The sequence below is a fragment of the Clarias gariepinus genome, chromosome 8, assembly GCF_024256425.1.
Source record: "Clarias gariepinus isolate MV-2021 ecotype Netherlands chromosome 8, CGAR_prim_01v2, whole genome shotgun sequence".
NCBI classification, from domain to species: Eukaryota; Metazoa; Chordata; class Actinopteri; order Siluriformes; family Clariidae; genus Clarias; species Clarias gariepinus.
In genome coordinates, this window is record NC_071107.1 from 1,303,086 (window position 1) to 1,321,900 (window position 18,815).

Here is an 18,815-nt window from a genome sequence, read left to right on the forward strand (position 1 = left end):
ATTTCCATGAAATGTTCTTAGAAGCGTACAGAATATCTCATTAGTATCAGTCTGTAACGTTAACATACTGGTGAGGTGGTAGATCTCCCTGCGTATGATGTTCTCAATCCAGGACAGATAGGCAGACGAGCGAGTGAACACACTGGGCTTTTTATCCATGATGCAGCCGATAGGTCCGAAGCTGGTGATGCCGTGGATTTCCCAGGGGGCCGAGGGGTTGTCCTGACACACGAGGGGACCGCCCGAGTCTCCCTGTGAATAACAGATAACCAGCTTATACAGTTCAACATAATAATCACCTCCAATGTGTGTCTGGTCTCTGGTGTTTGGTGTGAAGCATCTCTGGTCCCCAGTGTGCGCCGTAAGTGTTAATTCAACACGATAGACACACAAGTGATCATCATGTAAGCAAAATATTTTAGTTCGGCAAATCAACACCTTTCTGATGTGGCTTTGATATCGAGTCAGGTTTTTTTCCGCCTTATATTGAGTCAAAGCAAATGTATTACAGAACGAAAGAAAGAAAGAAAGAAAGAAAGAAAGAAAGAAAGAAAGAAAGAAAGAAACCATATTTTTGTTATCATTTACAGTTTGTTTAGTTGCATTAATTAACTTTATAGCTAGGACTAAATTTTAAACACTTTGTACTTTCCAGTAGATGAATTGTACTAAAGCATTATTTCTAGAATCCTTTCTTTTGCTGCAAAAAAAAAAAAAAATAATTGCAAGTGAAAATATATTTAAAATAATCTTACTTTGAAGAAATACATAAACTCAATCATCTTATTACTTATAAGACTTACTTATTTGGTTTGTTGTAATCTTAGTTTAAGAAATTACGGACACCACAGTTAACGGTATTCAAGATATTTTCACTTGCTACGATATCATTTGTTGCATCATAGAAGAAGCTTCCTTTAAAAACAAAAATTCACATATTTTAAAAGTTTCTAAAGCATAAAATTTTTGTTTCTCATTTAATTTAATTGCACTTAATCATAGCATTTTTTTATTTTAATTATGTTGTAATCATGTTTTTTTTTTCATTTAACATATATATTCACCAAATCTTTTATTACATTCTGTGAATTCTTTTATATTACGTTTTATCCTGTTAGCATTAGTATTTAACAATACTAATTATTAAATATATTTACATGTACAAGAAGTTTACTTATTATTAAGAAAAAAAACCTTTTTTTTTTTTTTTAAAGACGCACAGCACATTTTTATCATGTTCTCAGTGTTTCAAATTAGGCAAAATTCTTAGCTTAAGCAAAAATCGATCAGAATCCATATACTGTACCACATACAGGGCATGTGTAAGAATCAATAATATTGTATTCGAGGGTCATTACAGCATATAATTAGATGCACAAGTTTGAATGCAGTGACCCTCGAATACAATATTATTATACTTAAAGAATGAACCTTGTATAAAGAAGATTTTTTCGCTAAACTGCAGATAAATCAAGTAAAACAAAAAGAAATGAACCAGGAAATGCTTCAAATTTTTTAGAAGTATTCAAATTTTTCGAATATTCTGCACATTTAAAGTGTGAATACACACCTGACACACAGACTTGAGCTCTTCAGGGAGAGTGTATCCACAGCAGATCATCGATGTCTTGACCTGGAACCACCAGTAGTCCATGCGCTTGCAGGTATCAAAGGGAACCACGGGAAGAGCCACCTGGTTCAGAGTCTCTGCCACTTTAGGAGCCGTCGAGTTGCCTGAGGAGAAAAACACCAAAGTGTTCTAGACCGGTGTAAAATGTAAAAGATAGATGCCTTAAGCACCTGTTTGGAGCGAGAAAGACTCTACAGACTTACTCTACGGGACTGTGCAAAAGTCTCGACCCCCGTTCCTTTCTTTATATTTTGCTTCCAAAGCTCCAGACTTTCTTGCATTTTAAATGTAATCTTGAGGATTTTATTTATTTGTTAAGCCACACAGTGACCTGTGAATCATTCAAGCTTAAAAAAAAACATCTAACTTAAGGCATGAACCAGTGAGAAACAAGTGCAGGTGATGACAGATGATCAGTTTTAGTCTACTAGAACAGACAAGAAGGGAAATGAGGTTGCTGCAGAAGTTGTTACATAAACAAACACATCACATTATTTAATTTAATATGAAGACATGAGGGGGGCTCAAGACTTTTGCACAGTCTCCTTTTCTTGAAGAATTATTAATAAACATTTTTAAATCACTGATAACTTGGCAGCCAGTAAGAATGAGCTAATAAATATCTAGCAACCAAGTGGAATCAGTACTACATACTGTAGCAACAACCCAGCAACAACCTAGCATTCTGCATAAGTATTCACCCCCCCCCCCCCCTTCTTTCCAAAATGTATGTATCTGTATTGGAAATTTCCAAATATTCAACTTCCAACAATTTAATGTGAGGTTAAACATCAATTCGCAAAATCCAATTCGAAAAAGTGCTTGCAAAAGTATTCACGCCCCCTGACTATGAAGTGTCATGTGATCTCATTACAAATAGATTTCTTCTAGAAGGCACCAGAGTGTAGAAAAGCCTTTCAAAGAAGAGAAACTACAAGACATTGACACGTCCCCCTATAACCAGTCCCTATGCACAGTACAATATAGACAGTTATTTATTCTACAGCTCACAGAGGAAAAAAAAAATCACATGTCAGCTAGTTGACTTTGCTTCACACTGGAAATGATGCAATCAGCTGTGTAAGGATTTATCTGCCCACATGCATTACTACTTGATAACCAGTGGGCGGCGCTGTAGTCCTTTCAGAAATCATACACATGAGACCAAAAAAATACAACACTGCCCTGTGATTATACAAGGGCTGTACACTAGTGAATAAATATCAATTAAATTCATGTTTATTTAGAGACCAAGTCTTCATTTGCCGTGACATTGTGTTAGCATTAACATAAACCTGGCACGTCTCGTCTCACCTGATTCATCTCCCCAGCCTGTAGCGTAGCATTTCTTTCCTCCTGGAAGCATCTCCTCGACTGAGGGCAAGCAGGCAAAATCGATGTGCTCTGTCTGGGTGACCTCTCCGTCCAGACGCACCAGGGCAATGTCGAACTCCACACTGGGCACTGTGGGGTACTTGAAGCTCTCGTGCCGATGGATGGCCAGAACACCGTAGCACTGCTCGCCTGTCTCAGACTGGGTCAGGTTGTGTTTGCCCAGGCACATCTGCCATCTTTGAAGTTGATCTGCGTACCTGGAGTGTCATGTGTGTGCACAAATAAACATATAAACATATATATATATATGTATATATATATATATATATATATATATATATATATATATATATATATATATATATATATATATATGTGTGTGTGTGTGTGTGTGTTCTGCAAAATGCAGTCCTGCAGATTTTTTCTCATGAATCTCTTTACACAAAATGTCACCATGTAAATTAATGTTAAAAAAAAATCTATTCAGTCTTAGACTTAAATTCCATTGTTCTTGTATATTAGCTGTTACTATAGAAACAATGTTGTATATAAAAAAATCTATATATATTTCAGATTTTTTTTTATTACAGCCAGCACAAGTGTAAGATCAGACTGTTACAGTTATCTCTACCCCCTTTTTTTAATTCTATGGGTTTTTTATTTTTATTTATTTATTATTTATTATTTTTTTTTTTTTGGTAAAATCATCTGATCGCAGCCCGGCCCAGTATTAGGAAAATACAGCTTTGGACAACAACAATGCATAACTTCTTTTTTCTGTGCCAACATAAGAAAAAAATATCAAAACATGCGGCCAATTCTAATTCCATTACTGCTTCCAGAGGATTTAAGAGGGTAAGGTGCTGCTAATCATCAGCCCTTGATTAATTGATCATCAGCAGGTGTGCAAATCAGAGGTCTTGACAGTTTGCTGGTCTGGAGTATTTACGGGTGTGTTAACACAACGGCAAGTGAAAAGTAAGTCTTAAGCCCAATCCCAATTCTACCCCTTACCCCTACACTTGGCCCTACCCCTCCGTTTGGCGCGTTCACGTGAAGGGGTAGGGGTGTCTCATTTCTCTTTTGGTTGGAGGGGAAGGGCTAGATAGCCCTCCAAACGATGATTTTTCGGGAGCTCACTTCAAACGAAGGGCTAAGCAAAATTTTCAACATGGCTGCTCACTCGAGCAAGCAGACCCATAAATGTAACTAACTTTTGCCATTAATAAGGATTTTTACGACAAGTTTTCAATATATGTATATTACCTTTAGTCTTGTGTTTGTGTTTATGGTGATGTTCTGTAAAGAAACGTTTGCAAAAAAATCGCTAAAGTTTGCTATCGGATAGCACCGATTGCACGATATTACAAAAATATATTTTTATGTCATATGCACTTTATTGCATGCTACAAACAAATATGAAAGTTCAGTAGCACGGCAGTTTGCCAAGCATTTGATAACGCATTGTTTGTTTTGCTTACGCCATATGTGTACATGTAAATGAACGGATACCTATGATGACGTATAATAGTGTTATATATATATAGTCCCATTTCTTAGGGGAAATATTTTAACGTAGGGGAAGGGGTAGAAAACAGAATTGGGATTGGGCTTTAGAGAAGCAACTGTTGCTGCACACCAATCTGGAAAGAAAAGGGCTATACTATGAAACCATTTCCAAACCATTTAAGGTTAAACGTTCTACAGTGATTAAGATTATTTTCAAATTGAAAGCATTGAAGACAGCTGCCGATCTTCCCAGGAGTGGACGTCCCAGCACATTCACCCCAAGGTCAGGCTGTGCACTGCTTAGAGAAATACAAAAAACCCAACAGCTCCATCTCAGACCCTACAGATGTGGTGTAAATGTTACTACAGATGTAGTTTTTAAATGTTAAAGACCATGACAGCACAATTACAAGAAGACTGAACAAGTATGGTTTGTTTGGACAGGTTTCCAGGAGAAACATCTTCTGTCCAAAAAAGAACATGGAAACACGATTGAGGTTAAAACTCCATCTAAACAAACCAAAAGACTTCTGGAACAATGTCCTATGGACAGATGAGACCAAAGTGGAGTTGCTTGGCCTTAATGCCCAGCACCATGTTTAGGGAAAACCAAACAGCACTTCAGCAAAAACACTTGGTGATGATTTTAGCTTGTTTTTGCAGCCACAGGACCTGGGAACCTTCCAGTCATTGAGTCGACCAAGAATACATAATATACTTTGTATACCAGAGTATTCTAGAGGAAAATATGAGCCCATCTGTCTGACAGCTCGGTCATGCAATGGGACAATAATCCAAAGCGCACCATTAAAAAGAAGCACTAAAAAAAAGAAATCAACGTTTTGGATCGGCCTAGTTAAAGTCCAGACCTCAACCCAACTGAAATGCTGTGGCGGGAACTTAAGAGAGCTGTGCATAAGCAAATGGCCAAAAATCTCAATGAACCGAAACAATGTTGTAAAGAAAGGTGGATTAAAATGATAAGAGAGACTAATAAAGTTATACAGGAAACTATTACTTCTAGTTATTGCTGCTAAAGGTGGATCCACAAGCTATTAAATCATAGGGTACTTATTATAGGATTAGATTTTACATTAGATTAGATTAAACTTTATTGTCATTACACATGTACGGGTACAAGGCAACGAAATGCAGTTTAGGTCTAACCAGAAGTGCAATTAGCAGAAAGTGCAGGATAAAGGTTCTAAGTACACTTAAGAGGGATATGTGCAGGGAGAAACTATGGGTGACTATTACAGAAGGATATTATACAGATTGCTGGTAACTATACTTTTAAATTTACAGTGGATGAGCCGTATATACAGATTGTTATTAACTGTAGTCAGAAATTTGCAAATAGATATGAGCATGTAGGGGTATATACTCAGTCAGAAGTTTACAAATATATTGAGCATGGATATTTGTATTTTCAAACAGGTATAGTGTAGTGCAGTCCATATTAAATAGTGTAAAATGTAAATAGTGTAACGGGCGGAGTCTAGGAGTGTGTGAGGGGTGGGCAGGTGTCAGTGTGGGGCAGAGCTCAATAAGGAGACAGCTCTGGGAAAGAAGCTGTCCCTCAGTCTGCTGGTTCTTGACCTGGCACACCTGAAGCGCCTACCGGAAGGCAGGAGAGAAAACAGTTTGCCGGCGGGGTGAGAGTAATCCTTAAGAATACTGCGTGCTTGTCGCATACAGTGGTTCCTTTGAATGTCCCTAATGCCTGAAAGTGGAGTCCCTATAATACGCTGGGCAGTTTTTACCACCCGCTGCGGTGCCTTACGCTCAGCAACAGAGCAGCTTCCATACCAAACTGTGACACAGTTGGTTAGGATGCTTTCTATTGTGCAGCGATAGACGTTCACCAGAGTAGTTGAGGACAGCTGGTTCTTCTTAAGTGTTCTCAAGAAGAATAGGCGTTGGTGAGCCTTCTTGACCAGGCTAGAGGTGTTAGTGGACCAGGATAGGTTCTCCGAAAGGTGGGTCCCCAGGAACTTAAAGGATGAGACAGGCTCAACAACCATCCCGTTGATGTGGATGGGTTGATGTGAACCTCTTCTTACTTTCCTGAAGTCCACAATGAGCTCCTTGGTCTTATTGGTGTTAAGGAGCAGATTATTGTTCGTGCACCAAGTGGCCAGGTGCTTGATCTCTTCTCTGTAGGCAGACTCATCGTTGTTGCTGATGAGGCTGATCACTGTAGTATCGTCTGCAAACTTGATGATGTTGTTAGATCCATACACAGGCCTGCAGTCGTAGGTGAAGAGGGAGTAAAGGAAGGGGCTTAGCACACAGCCCTGTGGTACACCAGTGTTGAGCGTGACGGTAGTGGAGCAGATGTGGCCTGACCTAACATGCTGGGGTCTGTTGGTCAAAAAGTCCGTAATCCAATTACAAAGTGGGGTGTTAATGTCCAGATCTCTAAGTTTGGTGATTAACTTAGAGGGTAAAACAGTATTAAAAGGGTAAAACAGTATTAAAAGCTGAGCTAAAGTCAACAAACAAAAGTCATGCATAGGTGTTTGTATTGTCATTTTGTTTGTATTGTATAGTGCAGCGCTATGGAGACTGCATCATCTGTGCTCCTGTTGACACGGTAAGCAAACTGGTGTGGGTCTAGTGAGGATTGAAAAGAGTCCTTTAGGTGTGTCAGGACCAACCGCTCAAAGCACTTCATAATGATGGGTGTGAGTGCTACGGGGCGGTAGTCATTCAAGCACATTGGGCTAGAGTGTTTCGGCACTGGCACAATCGAGGTACATTTGAATCACGCTGGTACAGCTGCTTGGGCAAGGGACATGTTATTGCCCATATTCTTTCTTTTCTTGGCTTTATTTTTGTTAAATAAACAATAGCACGGTGAAAACGTTATGTCGTTGTTTGTCTGTGGTTTTATTCGCCTAATAATGAGATCTGCTACAATCCGGTTATTTTATGTTACTTAAAACCATGGAATTAAAAGAGGGGGCACTAACTTTTGAAATCTTCTGACGTAAGTATTAGCAACACTACTAACTCAGTACTAGTACTAGTACAACAGCAAAGACAAGCAACCAACTTATTGTTCACTGCTGACTTTTCTGTATATGGCACTATTTGCCATCTTGCTTGCATATGCTACTATAGTTTTTATAATTATTATTTTTACCCATTTTTTAAAAAATAGAAAACAGAGTGTCGTAAAGTGTTAATCATCACATAAACACCTCTATTTAATGTGGTCTGAGGTGAACAGGAGGATACAACCTCCAACACGCTACCCTGTTAACAGCTAGCAGATGGCTAACAGCCTAAATGGGAATATTAGCGATACCTGATGAAGCAGTGTGCAGCAGTTAAAACCCAGTTCTTATGGATGAGAGTGCCACCGCATGTGTGGAAGAAAGCAGGCGTGGGAGAGGACTCGGGCCAAACCTTTAAACCAAAAAACACAGAACGTTGTTCAATATAATAAATAATGTATAAGATTGCATTAGCACAGCTGCCTTTGTAAACTAACAGCAGCTACGGGGTGAAGGAATCACATGCATGATTAGTTACGGCGAGTAAATTATTGATATTGGAGCAGGATACGTTATGAGTGTAAATCATAATGGAGAATGTAGTTAAGAATAATGAATAACTTGTTCTGGTGAGTGATTTAACTACTACACATGCTCGGGAAACGAGCTGCGGGATGTAACGATGACTTGTGGTTTATCGTTCGTTTTAACTCCGGTGATGAAATGGATCTCTAAATATCATTTTCAAGTAATAGAAATGTCTTTTCTTCAATTCTGTTTCACTGATATATCAATGTGCATGGCACTTCTAATGTTTTAAATGACCCACTATACCTTAACTACCCCTCTGTTATAGCAATGTAAACAATATTTATTTCATAGACACTGAAAATCTCCTGATACCAGGTGTCTACAAGTACAAATGGAAGCATAAGTAGAAGAAAGGGAACTGCAATTCTAATCATTAGTTTGCTATAAATGTTCAAACATCTAGCAAACAATAATAATCGCAGATAATCTGCCAACTAATCATTCTGTAATCATGTTCTGTTGATTATCTCAGTCCATCAGGTGTGGTTTATGACTAGTCACTCCAGGTTATCTGTGTTCAGTATCGTGTTTGCTGAGTGTGCTTGTGCAGGGAACATGTGAAGTGTATGTCGCCAAGGGATGAAAACTTTTGGCCGTACCTGCATGGACACTTGCCAGGGCCAGGAGTGAGGTTTGGCCGGTTCACCGTTCACTATGCGAGTGTTCACCACAGGGGGAACCTTCGGGCTTCCGCACGTCTCCGGCCAATCTGTAGGAGAACAGTGAAGAAAAAACACAGAGGTAAATGTTAGATTCTTCAGGTTCTCCATAATTCCATCTGTCCAACAACCTCTGCAGTCCAACTAAGGATTGTGAAGGCCAATGGTGACCAGTGTATTTGTTTTTGTTTCTATTTTCATGACTGTGTTGGGACATCCAAACACTTATTCACACACTACAGGCAACCTGGGAAAGCCAATTAGCCTAATCTGCATGTCTTTGGACTGTGGGAGAAAACCGGAGTACCCAGAGGAAACCCACTAAGCACGGGGAGAACATACAAACTCCATACACACAGACACCGAGGCGGGAATTGAACTGGCTCTCCATAATCGGATATATATGAAGATATATGACTGAATTGTGGTATAAAACAGAATACATTGTGAACAGGATAATGTTCTACACAGGAGGACAACATTGTTGGGCATTGTTCATATCCTCCAGGATGGAGGTTGTCACTTCAATAAAGCATTGTAAAATAGCTGTATTTTAATGTAATGCTTCTATTTTGTTCTCCGCTTTAACCTCCTGAGCCCTGGACTCTTCTGCTGAATACAATGCAATTGTTCTCTTACTGCTTCTCTTTGGTAGCACCTGATAATTATGAACATAATCAATGTCTTCAAACAAGAATAAATTTGGTATCATAATTACACCCAACAGTTCTCATATGAGGATTGTATAAGTTTATATACACCAGAAAACATAAATACGTTAATATTTATTCTTAATTTTACAGTATATGAGTAATCTGGTGACTGGATCATGTGGAGATCAAAGGCCAGCCTGTCTGAAAAGCCAATGCAGCACAACTCGCCGAAAGAAAGGCACTAAAACACCCAGGCCAACCTGGCCTCTTAAATCCCAAGGTCCCAATCCAATCAAGCACCAATGGGATGTGATGAAGAAAAATGTCTGAACGTCCTACATTTTTCCATTTACGGCATTTGGCAGCCCTTATCCAGAGCGACTTACACTTTTATCTCATTATACATCTGGGTTAAGGGCCTTGCTCAAGGGCCCAACAGTGGCAGCGGTTGTGAGGTTTGAACCTGGGACCTTCCAAAATGTGGTCTAATGCCCTAACTAGAGACCTACCCTCGTCCCCTGACCCCCAGAGGTCATGTGGAGTCACCCAGGAGGCCCAGACACCTACAGTACACAATACTGGGCATAATCGTTTGCACTGAAATGTTATAGCTGATTAATGTATGGACAATGTATTTACATGTCATCATATGAAAGGACTTTCAGGTCTCAAGAGGATAATAAATAAAGTCACACTTTCTGACTGATGATCGCTTGATGATTGCCTGCAATATGTGATATGTGTATGAGTTGGCCTGCAGGAGTGTTTGTGCACATGTTTGGGGAGAGTTTATTAATTTGGCGAAGGCACAGCAACTGAAATATTCAAATATTCAACTCAAAATACTGAAATACTGTATTTCCACCACTATGGCGAAGAAGAATCCTTACACACACAAACCCACAAGGAGTCAACAAGGCCACCTGAGACCAGACAGAGCCAGCTGTGACACACTCGAAACACACCATCGTCCCAAAACTGTTGCTGAAGCACTGCAGGGTTAAACACAACAGTACATGAGGACACGCAACTTTTGGTGTTGACCTTTCATAGCTTGAATAGCTGAATACCTTATCTCAGAAAATTTTAATAACCACAAGGCTGCTTATGTTATTGTATATAAACTTAGACAAAGGCGTAAGTTAAACCTAAAAAGTTTCCTAAGGACTACATTGGATTTTAAATGCTAAGGTGATTATATTGAAACGCATTTTGCATGCACAATTCGATCAATTGTGAAATTAGTTTGCCAAGACAAATGCGTTGTTAATGAGCAGAAAATGTCATGCAAAAGTGCATAGTGATCCAAAGTAAGGGTTTTCCTTTTTCAACTCAACTTAAATTCTTTCTCTTTAACGAAAACTATTTCCTTTTCTTGTCTTTTATCTTTTTTTAGTTAATTTACCAACACAACTTTTCTCCTTTATTTTCAGCACAACATTCTTTTTTTTTTTTTTTACAAGAATCTTTCCCCTCTTTGTTTCTCTTTTTCGCAGACTGCCTTCACTTTTCTTTACGCAGACTTAGTTTCCTTTGTCTTTGTCTTTTGCTTTGTCTTCAGACTGAACATTGCCTTTGTCTTTGCCTTTGTCTTTGTCTTAAGTCCTATTACTGGAGCGTCTCGCTCTCATTCTGGGTGCTACCTAATGTTCGCTCGTCTTAAATAGGCATGGGGTTTCTCCTGATTGCCATCATGGCGGGGTTGCCTAGCAACCGTGCTTGGCTGCTGATCTGCCTGTCTGGAAATCCATGGTGTAGTTAGTTGTACTACTCCTGTCCTGCGGATTTGCCTGCTGCGTGGGCTGCCGTGTTAGATGGTCACATTTAATGTTGTGGAACATGTAAAAGACAAGCTAGTTCCTGTAATCACTTATGTTAGAGCAGCTATAAACATTAAATTCCTCAATAACTCAAGTCTATGTAAAAATATACAATAGATTGTTTTTCTACAAACAGAATCAAGCACAGGATCATAGGACACTAGGACACCGGAGTAATTTAGGAAACCCACCAAGCACAGGGAGAACATGCAAACTCCACACACACATGCGAGCCAATCTACTATAGCGCCGCAATAAGGCACTAATTACAATATAAAGTATTGTCCTGTATAAGCAGCACTGTGTTACAGTCCCTCTATGAGGTTTTCTAAAGTTTTATACAAACTCCGATCATTTACACTGTGCATTTATTTATTAAACAGAATAAAAATTAAAATAAATGTGGAATCTATGGTCCATTTTTCATGCAGAGGCTTTTTCTGAAGGTAGCTAATTAATCTGCTGCTAAACAATAAACCCTGATAAATCACTAAGTCTTGGTCGCTGCACTAAAAGCACTAAATAGTTTCTGGGTTTTTAGTTCTGTGTGTAGATTGTAGCCTGCTCTCAGTATGTCCTGTTCGCACCACTGATAAAATGCATGTAAAAAACGAAGCAAAATTGTTTTGTTCTTTTTGTCTCTAATGCTGACATTTTCCCCAGTTTTCTTCAAAAGGGCAAAACTTACATATCTGCCTATCATGGTCTTGTAATGGCATAAAAACATGGCCACACACATTAACACAAGCACAAACAATGCCATGCCTGCACCACACCCTCTACCCTTCACCTTAACCACAATAAACAGAACGGAATCTTTGCATTATTCCAGTTTATTTCTTTTTCTAATTATTTCTTGCTAAATATTACAGGAAGAGTGAACATCCTTACATGCACAAACCCACAATGAGTCAACAAGGCCACCTGAGACCAGACAGAGCCAGCTGTGACACACTTAAAACACATGGGGACATAAAACTTTTTTTTTTTGTAGCGATGTTATTTCCCTGAGGGGCGTCTTGACCCTTCATGAGCTTGAACTGCTGAATTCTTTATCGCAGACAATGATGCTTATGTTATTATATTTAAACTCAGATAAAGATATGTTAAACCTAAAAAAAAAATTCCTATGGACTACGTTGATAAGTTGATTTATTATTTTCGAACACAATCGGATCAAACTCGAAATTAGTTTGCCAAGACCAATGCGTCGTTGATGAGCAGAAAACATGATGCAAAAGTGAGCCCTACTTTTTATTAACTTACATATTGTAGGTCATTTAAATTGTGTATGTTGGTGGAGTTGGGTTCAATAAACGTTGAAAAACATCACGTGTTATGGAGACAAGGTTGAGTATGAGCTGGTATCAAAAAGTTTGGAGACTAGTTTTGTAACATGCCAGCAGATGGCAGCACAAGGCTGCATGCACAATCACCTTCATAAGTCAGCGTGCCAAAAGACATCGTCCCGTAAAAATGTCAAAACCATTTAGCAACTTGCGCATGATGATCGTCGGAAAACAATCCACAACGTTGCTGCTACTGTATTACTGATGTGTTCTATGGAACAGTCCAGGAACGATCCTCACGTGTGATTTAAACATGCGCAGAGTCGATGCCAAATTCGTTCCCATACTGCTGCCCCAGGAGTCTGCCTAGAACTCCATCAGCATGCCAGGATGTCTAGGATCATTACTGGTAATAAAACTTGGCTGTATGGGTACAACCCCGAGATGAAGCATCAGCCTTCAGAGGCTCTCAAAACTTTTTGAGATCACATCTTACATCATACATTTGTATAGAGGAGGAGTTACTCGACCAAAATGCACAATTTGCTTTGTAACTGCCAGTACCACGAGAAAGTTATAAGGATTTGTTATTCCTATGTTGTTTCTCATTAAGATGATAAGAAGGGTTTCATTAGAAAGAAAAAAAAAACAGAGGCTGATGAAGGAATGACTTCCATAATGTCAGTGATAACAAGAAGTGATTTTAAAGAACATTAAATATTAGCATACAATGATAAAAATATCCTATCATTCTTTATTTAATGTAAAAAAAACAACAACAGCAATAATATGTGAGGATTAAATATGTTTTAGACTGTAACAACATAATACAATAAATACAGTAGAGTAAATGGTGTGTTTTTATGTATTCACCATTCAAAAAGTGACTTTGAGGCTATTTGCATAGATGTGTTATATATTATGATTTTTTTTGCATTCATAAGAAATGATAAATATTTAATATGTTTTAATCTTAAAATTAAGGTTTAAATATTACTTTTAAATGTATTTTAATCAGAGATTTGATATCTATAGTGTAGTCTCGATATAAGAAACATGATACATATTTTTTAAACATAATAAAGCACCAAACACTGACATAATCTTGTCCTTCCCTTAGTCTCTTCATACATGGTTAAATGATGCAACAACCTGTAACTCGGCAAAAAACAACTTATAAGCTCATTGTCTTGTTGCTCACGGCCTCATTAATCTATGCATAAAAAGTGTGACTTAAAGTGGATCATGCCGTTTACACTTAAATACATTTAAATATCTTCAGAAATCTTTACGTTAAAACTGGAGACTCCTTACAGAAAAAATATTCTACAGTATATCACAAACTAGACAGGTACATCTAAAAAAATGTGAGTGGTGCACAACTCCTTTCATAGTGACAGTCTACCAGATTAGTTGCTAAGGTGCTCTAAAGTGGTTGCTAGGGCGTGGCTCGACAGCTTCACAATGATCCTTAGAGACTGATTGGTCACCTGAATAAGATGAGCCCGCCCCCTGTGTCTCAATCACAATGCAAACCACAGTTCGGTTTAGTTTCAAAGTTCTTATATATAGAAGTTATTATAGCGGGGAACACAGCTGTGCGGGGAACACAACATCATATGTCAATGGGGCAAATTTGGGCACCTCTTGCACCCCAGGGGTACAACTTATACCCTCTTGCAGGGTATGTTCTGACTCAGCTTTCAAGCCTCCTCAAATGTAGTAAACTTTAAATTTGCACAAAATTCTTGTTCTGCACTAGAATCCGTCAAAATGTATCTCAGGAAAATTAATAGCACCCCCTTCCCCAATAATCTGCATGATTTTAACACCTCTTTCATGGTCTACCACAAACGGTACGGGACTAGGTACGCGCCAACGTGTGTACAGAAAACAGAATAATAAAAAAATTATAATAAATAAATCAGCCTGCAAGATAATACAGACAACTATGTTTTTCTTAGTGAGCACTATTGGATTAGTTAACACAACACATTCTGTACAACACATGTCACAGAAACGATTACATAATGAAACAAGTGCCTTAATACAAGTTTGTGATTTGCAATAAAATTTGCAATATTGTCAAAAATGAAGGTATAGAAAATTAATCAGCAGCTTTCGACCCCACTCAGATTTCTTTATAGTCTTGCAAAAAAGGTAAAGTAAATGAAACAGATAGATACCGATAGGGATGTCGTCCCATGGGTTTGGCGGTGCGGGCGCTTCAGTGGGAGCAGGCTCTGTGGGATTTGTGCTCCAGTACGCTCTGAATCCTTTCTCCTCCATGAAAAAGTCAGTATGGAAACGCATCACCAGCTCGCTTCCTGTCGTCTTGATAACAGGGGGGAGTTTGCTGCCACAGTAAGGTCCTGTAGTGCCACGGACATGGACACACCAATTAGAAAAGCCCTTTCAGATGAGGCTTTTTAAACAGAGATACTGTATATACTGTAAAGATTTCACCTCCATTATGTAAAGTAAAAGTAATAAGTAACATGGTTTAAATATATTTTCTACTTTTAAATGTTGAAAAGATTCTAGATGGAAGTTTGGATAAAACCAAAGTTGTGTACTCGAGCTACCTTCAAGGGAAATATTTTTTTTCAAGGATACAGTAAATGTAAGATGTGGGAGTGGTGAGAATCCGGGTCCGAGCCCCGCCCATCGGTGCGTTGCCACACCACATAACGCATCTGTTTCATAACGCGTCCAACCAGTTCGTCACGCATTTTATTATTCCAACTTTGCATAATACAAGTAAATCTGAGTATTTTACAATTTAAAAATTCTGAGTAATTATAATTATGACTATGACTGTGAATAACTATATATATATATATATGCTGTCAATCGATTAAAAAATAATCCAGTTATATATATACTGTAAATGAACTTTCATTCATCTTCTATACCACTTATCCCGTACAGGGTCATGAGGGCTCGGGAGACGTTGGCTAATGCCAATTATCCTAATCTGCATGTATTTGGACTGTGGGAGGAAACCAGACTACCCCAAGGAAACCCACCAAGCATGATGAGGACATGCAAACTCAAACCATGCAAACATCCACGGCACCTGTGATAATTCGAGCACTAGTAAAGTTTTTTCATTATTTGGACTGCCTTCCATTGTACAGACTGACCAAGGTACAAATTTCATGTTAATGGTTTTTGCTCAAGTGCTAAAAATTTCTCACAGGACCTCGAGTGCCCTGAAGCCCTGGAGCAAATTTTGCATGTTTGGAGTTTCTGCTCCAACAAGCTCAACTGTGCATATTTTGACTAGTGTTTCCCAGTTGTGCTTTGTTTCATAACATTGTTTATGACTGAGTGGTGTGATTGGAGATTTCTCTAGAGTTCTGTTGAACTGTGTGTGTGTTTACAACAAAGACTGTTGGACTGTTTGGTTTAGCCTCCTACAGGGCTATCTCACCCCCTTGTTAGGAAGCAGGTTAGTGCTTTGCTTTCTTTCTTGTTATCCAGCTAACCAATTGTTAGATTAGGTTGAGTGTTACCCCACCCCTCTGTATTTTTCTTTTCTTATATTAGGGGAGTTGGTTGGAGCGTCGCATATGCCGAAGATCTCAGGTTTGTTTTGTATTTCTTTTGAGAGTTAGTTTAGGATTAAGGACTATGGTTTATTTGTTTTGATTTTGGGTGACACTCGTATTTCATTGTTTTCTCACTTTGTTTCACACCTCGCTGCGATTGTCTCCTAAACGCCGCGGTCCTCATCCAGCTTAACATCAAGCACGTAACAATTGTGATTAAAAATCAGTTTCTTCATTCTCCTAATAAAAACCTCATTGAAAGTCTAAGAAATGTAACTAATAATAACATTTTAGTTTTTACTACCTGAGATCCTAAAATTATAAGGCTTGTGTAAAGGATGGGCTAAATTTTTTTATTTTAAAGCAAGTGAAATTTGCTTATTATTATTATTATTATTATTATTATTATTATGATGATGATGATGATGATGATTATTATAAACTCACCATATTTCTTAGCAGTGTCATGTGCACCATCATAAATAACCACGTTGTCAAGGCAGGGGCTCAACAAACCCGCAGCCTCCAAGTCAAAGTGGGTGAATGTCAGCGTGATGGTTTTGCCCTTGGGCACCTGCACCCTCCACATACACTCTCTGTTGGAGACATAGTTCATGGGCCAGTTGTCAGACTTGATGACTCCGGTCTCCTCTCTGGAGAAACCACCACAGCCTTGGATTTCTAAGAGGAGGAGGGTAGAGACAAAGGATTGGTTATTTAAGTGATGTGTAAAGTGTATAATAAACCATAAATAATGGCAATTAATTAATAGCACTGGAGCAGACCTACACTGATCAGGGTAAGAACAAAGTCACGGAAGATACCAGAAGATAATTTATAGTGGATAAATATCACAAGTGGAAAACTAAATCTTAATAACAAAAGCCCTAATCATTACATTATTTTTTGAAGATACCTATAGAATAAGAATAGAATGAAATAATTACTATGTAATACACAGAGCACTCCTATACATGGTACATACATTCTTTCTGAACAGAACTACAAGAACATTGGCAATAATCATAGCATGAAATCAGCACCTGCTGCGATGACTGATGATATTTCTGTCCTGAACAGGAGACAGAGGAGGGAGGAAGTAATTGTCTCTTTATTTAGATGTACTGTATCAAATATTCAAGGTGGATATACAGAGTACAAGGTGAGACGATAGAGGAACACGGGGATATAAACCATATCCATATGCACAGTGAACAAGGCTAAGCAAGCTAAGGTCAAGCTTAGAGCAGACTTTACGGTTCTTCAAAGTCAGAACATAAATATATAGAAATGAAAAACTGTAGAAGCATGACTTACAGTCACTCTGGGGTACGTACACTATAAGATTTCATTCGTTCACCTTTTGTGGTTTTCAATTCATGTATGAAAACGATTCGTCATTGAAGAAACCCTCCATAGATGTGATAACCTGGTGGTTCATACCATTCAGGTGGTCAGCTGACTTCATTTTATCGCCCCATAACGTTACTGAGTCTAGACCTGAGTAACTGATCAACCCCAGATCATAACACTGTCTCCAGAGGCTTGTACAGTGGACACTATGCATGATGGGAGCATCGCTTCATGTCCTTCCCTTCTCACCCTGACACGTCCTATGTATAGTTTGTTGAAGGTTTCTTAATCCAGTAGCAGTAATTTCTAATCTCTTTAACTATATTATCAGAAATGGTGGTGGAATGTTGGAATTTGAGCTCAAATCAAATGTTAATGCTTAGTTAAGGATTCTACTCTTGTATATACTGCATACATGGGTGACTGCTTATGGTCTTATGGCATTTTTCTGTTTCTGAGACAGACTCTCCAACTAGAGCATCAAAGGACATAAATATAGACATACTGTACTTTATGATGTGATATGAAGAAAGACATTATGCATGGGTTCAACCACCATATTTTGTTTGCCGTTCTTCTTGGCCACACTTTAACAACTTCACATTAGTTAATTAGCTGGTTGAGTTGGTAGGTAGGTTAAGTTAGTCAGTGGTTGGTTGGTTGGTTGGCTAGGTAGGTAGGTTAGTAGGTAGGTAGAAAGGTGAGTGGTTGGTTGGCTGATGTGCTAGTAAATTAGGTAGTTAGGTAGAAAGATTAGTGGTTCTTTTGTTTCCTGGTTGGCTAGTTAGTTGGTTAGTTAGATAGTATGTGTCAATTTTGAAATGATTATTACTAGGGCAGTGGTATCTGAGGTTGTTGATCAGAGCGTCAGGAGTTTGAGCCCTGCCATTTAAGAGTTGCCACTGTTGGGCTCTTGGGCAAGGCACTTAACCCTATGCCCATGCAAAATCACTCTGCCATTGTCGGTCCCAAAGCACAGATGAGAAAGGAGGAGGATTGGGCATCAGACTGGCAATTATTGCTATAGAAATGACAGAACCCCCTTCAACACTGAAGGAACAACAAAAAATATTATTATTATGATGATTATGATTATTATTATTATCATTGTGTTTTTGTTATAAGAAACAAAGTTTAAGTGTTCTTATTGATTGTCAAACTTGTCCTTAAATCTGCTCTGAGACTGCATTGTTAAAAATAACATGCCACGACACACGGTTTTGTTCTCTTCCACGGCAAAGAGAATTTTTGGAAAGGGTCAGCAAATTCTGTCATGTAGACAACACAGCAGCATTAATCCATGTTGCCGCAGTATTATTATTATTATTATCATTTCGTCTCTTCCCCCTCGCTGGACAGAGGGGAGTTTAAGTGGTCATGGGAGGCCGGAGCAGGAAAACACATTCAATAAATCCAGCTA

General features: G+C 38.6%; 1 protein-coding gene across 2 annotated transcripts in view; it reads right to left on the bottom strand.

Annotated features, from left to right (window-relative positions):
• zgc:154142 (uncharacterized protein LOC555481 homolog) overlaps positions 1-18,815 on the bottom strand; it is a 61,189-nt gene that overhangs the window by 6,759 nt on the left and 35,615 nt on the right. For both annotated transcript variants that reach the window (XM_053501397.1, XM_053501396.1), the window contains exons 10-16: positions 16,490-16,723; positions 14,675-14,860; positions 8,667-8,776; positions 7,788-7,888; positions 2,945-3,222; positions 1,571-1,734; positions 69-252 (exon numbers count right to left, since the gene is read on the bottom strand). In XM_053501397.1, coding sequence (XP_053357372.1) covers positions 69-252; positions 1,571-1,734; positions 2,945-3,222; positions 7,788-7,888; positions 8,667-8,776; positions 14,675-14,860; positions 16,490-16,723 — 1,257 coding nt within the window. The remainder of the gene's footprint in view (positions 1-68; positions 253-1,570; positions 1,735-2,944; positions 3,223-7,787; positions 7,889-8,666; positions 8,777-14,674; positions 14,861-16,489; positions 16,724-18,815) is intronic.